This window comes from Mizuhopecten yessoensis, unplaced genomic scaffold (genome assembly GCF_002113885.1).
Source record: "Mizuhopecten yessoensis strain PY_sf001 unplaced genomic scaffold, ASM211388v2 scaffold10275, whole genome shotgun sequence".
In the NCBI taxonomy this organism is placed as follows: domain Eukaryota; kingdom Metazoa; phylum Mollusca; class Bivalvia; order Pectinida; family Pectinidae; genus Mizuhopecten; species Mizuhopecten yessoensis.
In genome coordinates, this window is record NW_018408465.1 from 3,559,655 (window position 1) to 3,568,572 (window position 8,918).

Genomic DNA, 8,918 nt, shown 5'->3' on the forward strand with positions numbered 1-8,918 from the left:
CAAGTGGTTACCCTGTACTTCCCTTTGCAAGTGGTTACCCTGTACTTCCCTTTACAAGTGGTTACCCAGTACTTCCCTTTACAAGTGGTTACCCAGTACTTCCCTTTACAAATGGTTACCCGGTACTTCCCTTTACAAATGGTTACCCGGTACTTCCCTTTACAAGTGGTTACCCTGTACTTCCCTTTACAAGTGGTTACCCGGTACTTCCTTTTACAAGTGGTTACCGGGACTTCCCTTTACAAGTGGTTACCCTGTACTTCCCTTTACAAGTGGTTACCCGGTGCTTCCCTTTACAAGTGGTTACCCGGTACTTCCCTTTACAAGTGGTTACACGGTACTTCCCTTTACAAGTGGTTACCCGGTACTTCCTTTTACAAGTGGTTACCGGTACTTCCCTTTACAAGTGGTTACCCTGTACTTCCCTTTACAAGTGGTTACCCTGTACTTTCCTTTACAAGTGGTTACCCGGTACTTCCCTTTATAAGTGGTTACCCGGTGCTTCCCTTTACAAATGGTTACCCGGTACTTCCCTTTACAAGTGGTTCCCCTGTACTTCCCTTTACAAGTGGTTACCCGGTGCTTCCCTTTACAAGTGGTTACCCGGTACTTCCTTTTACAAGTGGTTACCGGTACTTCCCTTTACAAGTGGGTACCCTGTACTTCCCTTTACAAGTAGTTACCCTGTACTTCCCTTTACAAGTGGTTACCATGTACTTCCCTTTACAAGTGGTTACCCGGTACTACCCTTTACAAGTGGTTACCCGGTACTTCCCTTTACAAGTGGTTACCCGGTGCTTCCCTTTACAAATGGTTACTTTGATTATAAAAGGATAAAATCTGTTTGTATATACAGTATGTGTTTCTGTATTGTTCTATCAGTTAATGCTTTTACTTCGTTTTTGTCCAAATAAACCCCTGTAAATCTTTGCTAGGATTATTGAAAAATTGGTTGATTCAATTTAAGTGTTAAAAAAGATCAGGTCGTTTTTAAAAACAGTTATGAACATTAATTCAGGTTTAACTGAAATGATAAATGTATCAAGATCTTGAAATGACAAATGCAAATCTTCTATAATTACAATCTAGTGAGAATAAGTTTTGTTATACAGAAGAGGAGATTTACAGTTACAATCTAGTGAGATTGTGTTTTGTTATACAGATGAGGTGCATTACTCTAGAAACTAGTGAGGAATGTGTTTTTGTATATTTTGTACAGATGAGGAGAATAAGGATGAGAAGCCGGGTACGAGGTACTACTTCCATGACGGACAGGAATGTTACATCATGGATGCCAAGTCTATGGGAAACATCGGACGTTACCTCAATGTAAGTCACTTGTGGGAAATGTTTTAGACATTGGGTGTAACTTCTTAGTAGGTTATATCATTATAGGAAACAGACCTTATCTCATTGTAAGTTACTTATCATAGGGAAGAAATTAAACACGGTGTGTAATAACTTCATTGTAAATTATATCATTATAGGAAATAGGTGTTATATCAAGATGAGGAGTTTAATTATTATCAGATTCTTTAATTATCAAGTATATCTTGTCAGTCCTTCATGTTACAGACAGACCTGTTATATTCTCAACATATTTTTATAAACTTAGGATACGCCTTAAATATCAGGCTCATACAATGATCTAGAAACCTGCTTTGAAGTAGAACACACTGCTTAACTCTTTCACCCCTATGTAACTTTGATAAACTCTACCTTGCATTGATCTGGATGAGTCCATTATGGTCTATAGTGGTGAAAGGGTTAAGTTAAGTGGCTTTGGAATCCCATCCCTTATAATTAAGTGACGACGTATTATTGACAGGAAATATTTTAAAAAGAAAAGAGAAAAGTTGGAGTGGAATCATTTATGAGAAAAAAATGAATTAATCTTCTATTTTGTTTAAACACATTCATTGCACTATAATAATGCCCGTCTTAATGACAAAGGAGAAACGTGTGTGAAAATAACAGATTGTTAACTTTGATTTGTCTGAATATCATATGTTGCTATACAAGACGGAGTGGTTGTTAACAATCGTTGTCAACGAGTGTTATTTACATGATTTAATGAATGAATTATGCTGTGTCGAGGAAATTTACTCCGTAAGAAATCAACTTGTGTTACTGATATGTTGTGTGAATTTCATGTACGAGGGGATTTTACATGGCAGCTTAACTCATTCACCCCTGAAATTGCATAATGAACTATTCCAACCTTTGATTTGGAAGAGTTCAATTGTGTCTTCAGGGGTGAATGAGTTAAGTACAGCATCAATTGAAAAATGTATCGGTACATGTAGATTTCATGTGTGGGTGAATTTTACATAGAAGTATACCGGAGAGTACAGCGTAAATTTGTACGCCTAATTATTTCTATGGCGACATTAGTGTATAGCATTCCTCTTACCTTTACAGCATAGCTGCTCCCCAAACGTGTTTGTACAAAACGTTTTTGTAGACACGCATGATCTCCGCTTTCCATGGGTGACGTTCTTTGCCGGACAGTAAGTGATACTGTTTTTGATACATTTTACAAAGATAAAGATATCATTATCAAACACTAAGATATGGTAGTTATTTAACTGTGTTTCTTTCTGAAGAACTGCCTTTCATGAAATTATTAAAAATTAAAATGATATCTGAGAAATGTAGTGCATTATTTTTCATCATAATGTGATAATTCATATTGCAATGAATGCCATTAACACCAGATGAGAAATGAATGGTATTTTGTGGTATTCCAGATACATCAGAGCGGGCACTGAGCTGACGTGGGACTATAACTACGAGGTGGGAAGTGTGCCCGGTAAAATTCTCTACTGTTACTGTGGGTCTGCAGAATGTCGCGGACGGCTCCTATAGATGAACGAGTTGTAGATTATCAAAAGTGACCTTCGCCGACGGCTGATCTAGATGTCACATACAGAAGTTAAATAGGTTCACTGGTGTCGGTCTGGTACATCTGTCAGCACTTCAGTAACCGTGATAACGACAGATTTGTACACATGTCGACGGTAGGGAAGATCAGTCACCCCTGGTGGATAGAATCACAGACCTAAAATCTTGGACCTATGTCCCAGTCCTAGGAACTGATCTGGATATAGAACAATGTGTATGTGGAGGATTATAAGCCAGTAAAGTTCATTAAGATACCAAATAAGGGTATGTATCTGGAATATGTTGGTTCAGATTTGTTCTCTGAAATTACATATTCCCAAAATTGAGAAAAGACTAAAAAAAATATGGCTGAAGGGCTAGACACCATGGGCTATAAAAGCCCTCCAAGTCTCCTTTGAAATAGGACCAATACATTCAAACATTCTCTGTACTTCCACAAGAAGGTTGGACAATGAAGGAAGTCAAAGGATTCTGTCTGAAATTTTGTGTAAATGCTGAGAATGAAAAGTGTTGTGTTTCAGGCAAAAGTGGTTTGAAACTCATGTGATCAAGAATGAACTAGTCAGTTTGTATGGGAGTGATATGTAGTCATGGTTTCCATAAAAAAGTATTGTCATGGAAACCAGCACATCAATAGATATGTTTCCCCTGCTGCTGTGGTTTGACTGTGTACAGGTAATTACACCCTTGTGTTATAAAACTGAGAAGAAAGGCTGATTGTTAAAAACAGGAATGAACACCCTGTTATGTTGTATGTTAGCTTTGTCTCAATTAAAAATTCTTGAAAATAGCCTATAAAGCTTCTAGGAAAGTTTAACCCTTTCACCACTGTAGACCATAATGGACTCATCCAGAGGAATGTATGGTAGAGTCTATCTAGGGATGAAAGAGTTAAAACAAATCATGTGAATTTGTTATAGATTTGTTTCTTTGAAGAAATTGTATAAATTGAGGTACAATCTGTAAAAACTGTAAAAAGTAGATTTATGTAGCCCTGAGTATGGGATGTTCTAGGTAAGTTTATCACAGCTGTTTGATATCAAATAGGTTTTCGTCGCTTATATCAGACGCTAATCCTGAACAGATAACTAGTGCTAAAGATTACTTCATTCAGAAGATGTACAGCTGACGGTAGAGTTGATGTTTACTTTACATTTGACACGTACACGCTTCTGTCATAGGAGGAGTTACAGATTTTAATGTTAAACTTATAATTGTGTTCCCTATTACTGTTTTTGATATACCTAAGGGTTTATCAGATTTCAAGATGTAAAAGAGACGGTCACACTTTATATTGCTTTGTTGTTTACCAGATCACATTTTTGTAGAAATCACTAGATTGTGATATAGAGGTTCCTATTTTACTATAAACTAAGAATTTAAAATGTCGATTGCAGTACTGTGATGCTCCAGGAAACAGGAAAGAATTAAAAGTTCACACTGCTCTGTCGGATGCTTTTGCTCATAATATACACAACTTCTTTAACCCTTTCACCCCTGTGTAACTTTAGTGGACTCTACCATGCATTGATATGGATGAGTCCATTATCGTCTATAGTGGTGAAAGGATTAATTTCTTATCGAGCCTGTTCAATTTGAAAGGAAAATTTAGATTATTTACCATTTCATCTTTACTTGGTCCAAACGTTTTTGTAAAGTTTTCAAAAAAATGGGGGAGGTTTGAACACTGGTTAGGAGTTTGTAACCATCTACAAATTTGTGCATACAAAGTTCACAGGAATATTTAATTATTATGTACAAATATAGGACCACAGGGAACCCTGATAGTTCTGTTTACCGTAATTTTTCTGAGACATATTTAAGTATCAGTGACGAAAGAGTGGGTTTAACCCTTTCACCCCTATGTAACTTCAGTAGACCCTTCCATGCATTGATATGGATGAGTCCACAGTGGTGAAAGGGTTAAGTGTTTAATGTTAGTATATAGTCCTTTGTTTAGATATTCTTTGTTAACCTGTTTGATTGTACATATCAGGACTAATATCATTAATTATTATGAACTAGAGGTTTCGTACCCTTGGAGATTCTATATGAAAAACATTATCTTTAGAATCTATTCATCCTGCAATCATTTGATATGTTGGTGTGAGGTTATAGATACAAGGGAGAGTTAACCATGGTCATTGGGACAAAGGGAGATAACCACAGTTATAGATACGAGGGAGAGTTAACCATGGGCATTGGGACAAAGGGAGATAACCACAGTTATAGATAGGAAGTGGAGTTAACCATGGTCATTGGGACAAAGGGAGATAACCCCAGTTATAGATAGGAAGGGGAGTTAACCATGGCCATTGGGACAAAGGGAGATAACCACAGTTATAGATAGGAAGTGGAGTTAACCATGTTGGAGTGAGGTTATAGATACAAGGGAGAGTTAACCATGGTCATCGGGACAAAGGGAGATAACCACAGTTGTAGGGACGGGGGGGAGTTAACCATGGTCATTGGGACAAAGGCAGATAACCACAGTTATAGGGACGAGGGGGAGTTAGCCATGGCCATTGGGACAAAGGGAGATAACCACAGTTATAGATACGAGGGAGAGTTAACCATGGGCATTGGGACAAAGGGAGATAACCACAGTTATAGAGACGAGAGGGAGTTGACCACTGCCATTTGGACAAAGGAAGATAACCACAGTCAAGGGTCCCCTTGGTTTGTCATTGGGACAAAGGGAGATAACCACAGTTATAGATACGAGGGAGAGTTAACCATGGGCATTGGGACAAAGGGAGATAACCACAGTTATAGATAGGAAGTGGAGTTAACCATGTTGGAGTGAGGTTATAGATACAAGGGAGAGTTAACCATGGTCATCGGGACAAAGGGAGATAACCACAGTTGTAGGGACGAGGGGGAGTTAACCATGGTCATTGGGTCAAATGGAGATAACCACAGTTATAGAGACGAGGGGGAGTCAACCATGGTCATTGGGACAAAGGGAGATAACCGCAGTTATAGGGATGAGGGGGAGTTAACCATGGTCATTGGGACAAATGGAGATAACCACAGTGATAGAGACGAGGGGGAGTTAACCAAGGTCATTGGGACAAAGGGAGCTAACCACAGTTATAGAGACGAGGGGGAGTTAACCAAGGTCATTGGGACAAAGGGAGATAACCACAGTTATAGATACGAGGGAGAGTTAACCATGGGCATTGGGACAAAGGGAGATAACCACAGTTATAGATACGAGGGAGAGTTAACCATGGGCATTGGGACAAAGGGAGATAACCACAGTTATAGATAGGAAGGGGAGTTAACCATGGTCATTGGGACAAAGGAAGATAACCACAGTTATAGAGACGAGGGGGAGTTGACCACTGCCATTTGGACAAAGGGGGATAACCACAGTCAAGGGTCCCCTTGGTTTGTCATTGGGACAAAGGGAGATAACCACAGTTATAGATAGGAAGGGAAGTTAACCATGGTCATTGGGACAAAGGGAGATAACCACAGTTGTAGTGATGAGGGGGAGTTAACCATGGTCATTGGGACAAAGGAAGATAACCACAGTTATAGAGACGAGGGGGAGTCAACCATGGTCATTGGGACAAAGGGAGATAACCCCAGTTATAGATAGGAAGGGGAGTTAACCATGGCCATTGGGACAAAGGGAGATAACCACAGTTATAGATACGAGGGAGAGTTAACCATGGGCATTGGGACAAAGGGAGATAACCACAGTTATAGAGACGAGGGGGAGTTGACCACTGCCATTTGGACAAAGGGAGATAACCACAGTCAAGGGTCCCCTTGGTTTGATAGATATCCATGGTTAAAAGGGGGAGGAGAGATAACTTGTGGCATTGATAACCATAGTAATAGAAACAATGAGTTATTTCAATGGCCAAAGCGACAAGGAAGATATGATATCATAGGGATTAAATAGTTAAAATGATCTTAGAATCAAGGCTATTACTGTGGTGCATGGGGAGATTGTTGTCACAGTGGCTAGGGGAAATCATGTTTACAGGGACAAGAAAGATAATCATTGCCTTAGACAAGAGGATATATTCATGGTCATAAGAACAAGGGGAAATAACCGTGTATAAAAAGGGAGATAATAATACCTATTATAGCTATAGAGACAAGTGGAGATAACCCTGGTCTCAGGGGTAGAGGATGATCGCTGGTATGTTGATAAGGTGTACAGGCATGCAAGTTAGAAATTTTTATCTTACAGAAGTGAAGATATTTTCCTTCTTTGTTTATTTGTAATTAATTGTAGTGAATGGCTTTACAGATGTCTGTGTCTGGGTATATGCTCAACTATTGCAATTGTAAAATAATAGAAGATTGATATTTTTGTACAATTTCTGAAGAAAAATTGGACATATTGCCATTGAAAATATATTAGCAATATTTGAAATATGATTTACGTATACGTGTCTTACAATTTGAATAAAGATTTATGAATACATAAGTAGTGTTGTTTTAGAAATTGTTCTCGTATGATATTTGAAAAAGAAAGGGAAAAAATGGGTACCTGGTAGATAGGCCTGGCAGTGAAATATTTCCGATCCACTAAAATTTCAACCTTGACCCTTGCAGAATAAATTGCTGTTATGGTATTGACTTTGTCCCGTTGCTGAAATATCATACGTATTCTGTTGCTAAGGGTTGAGTAGATTACCCATCTTGAATTTTGTCAACCTGTTTAAAGCAAAAAACTGTTGAAAATTTCGAAAAATATTATACATGGATTCATGTATCCCATTGTCAGAATGTCTCTCATTCTTAGGACGGCTACAATTACATGTTAACGATCAAATGCATATTTTAATGGTCTAAATTTAAGATTAGAGATTTTCTAATTACTGAATAGCTTGTAGTATATGCAAAAAAAAAAGAAGAATACACCTGCGGTTACCCACTGCATGTATCGTAAGAGGCGACTAATGGGTGAAACCTCCTGCAGAATTGTGGATTTGCTTTTGTACCCTCTATTTGGTGACACAAAAGCGACCAAAATAAATCTGCTACACCCAAACATTTGAGATCTCTATCTTTCTTTCTACTTCTAACTACCTTTTATTTCCTATCGCCAAGCTTGGCAATACCTCACTTCTGGCTTTCTAATGACGGCTACAATTACATGTTAATGATCAAATGCATATTTTAATGGTCTAAATTTAAGATTAGAGATTTTCTACTTACTGAATAGTTGGAGTATATGTCTATCCCCAGACCGGGACGTACCAAAGTTCTTAAACATGGTAGTTGTTATTCCCTGCCTAACTTTCAGCATTTAGGGTAATGGCAACAACTGGTTCAAGGAGGCAAGTACACGAACATACCCTGTCTCCAGCACACATACACACTTGCACGCATAAACAACACACATGGAGGCACGTCCTTAAATGACATTAGATGTTAATAGGACGTTAAACAAAATAAAACCAAACCAAACGCAATAAACCACACTTCACATACCAGATATCACAAAGTTTGTGGCGCATGCCATTTATTCTATATGGTGTGTCACGTGCTCTATACTGGGATGTTTTTTATACTATTATAATTAATTTAATTCTTGTTGTAAAAAGTATGTCACTTTCAAGATCTTGTAACCGTTCTTCGCTCAGTTTAGAATCTGATCAAGTTGGGGAGGAACGCATTTCTTTGGAACGTTTCTGTGTAAACTCTTGGTTCGTTAAGGGACATTCGATAAATAATCTGAAATAACACACTCTAGTCTACTGGTCATGAGGGGTAAACATGTCGCTTGACTAAAAACAATTGAGGAGTTTTATCAATTCAAACTTACACCAGATAACCTTGTGTGTCGTTTGGTTTGGTAAATAACGTTTACAATCCGTGCAGTGTAGAGAAATAGGGGTTCGGTTATTGTTTGAAAGGAGTGCGGGCACTTCAGTTTCATGAATATTAGAGACACTGTAGAGTGCAAAGAATCCTGGAGGTAGGTATGTTAAAAATGTTTTCGTTTAAAATAGACGCGTTATTTTTTGGAGCAAGCTGGTCACTGC

General features: G+C 38.3%; 2 protein-coding genes across 9 annotated transcripts in view; both read left to right on the forward strand.

Annotated features, from left to right (window-relative positions):
- The window catches only part of LOC110459908 (histone-lysine N-methyltransferase SETDB1-like), a 64,537-nt gene extending 59,272 nt beyond the window's left edge, over nucleotides 1-5,265 (forward strand). For all 8 annotated transcript variants that reach the window (XM_021512405.1, XM_021512406.1, XM_021512398.1 and 5 more), the window contains 3 exons: nucleotides 1,220-1,329; nucleotides 2,422-2,510; nucleotides 2,751-5,265. In XM_021512405.1, the coding sequence (XP_021368080.1) occupies nucleotides 1,220-1,329; nucleotides 2,422-2,510; nucleotides 2,751-2,868 (317 nt within the window). In that variant the 3' untranslated portion in view covers nucleotides 2,869-5,265. The remainder of the gene's footprint in view (nucleotides 1-1,219; nucleotides 1,330-2,421; nucleotides 2,511-2,750) is intronic.
- Nucleotides 5,266-5,737: 472 nt separating this feature from the next.
- LOC110459926 lies at nucleotides 5,738-6,178 on the forward strand. Its single transcript, XM_021512435.1, has one exon. The coding sequence runs from the start codon at nucleotides 5,738-5,740 to the stop codon at nucleotides 6,176-6,178; it is 441 nt and encodes a 146-aa protein (XP_021368110.1).
- Nucleotides 6,179-8,918: the final 2,740 nt, after the last annotated feature.

Coding starts and splice junctions, on each gene's coding strand:
- LOC110459926 (XM_021512435.1), top strand. CDS start 5,738: ATGGTCATCGGGACAAAGGGAGATAACCACAGTTGTAGGGACGAGGGG.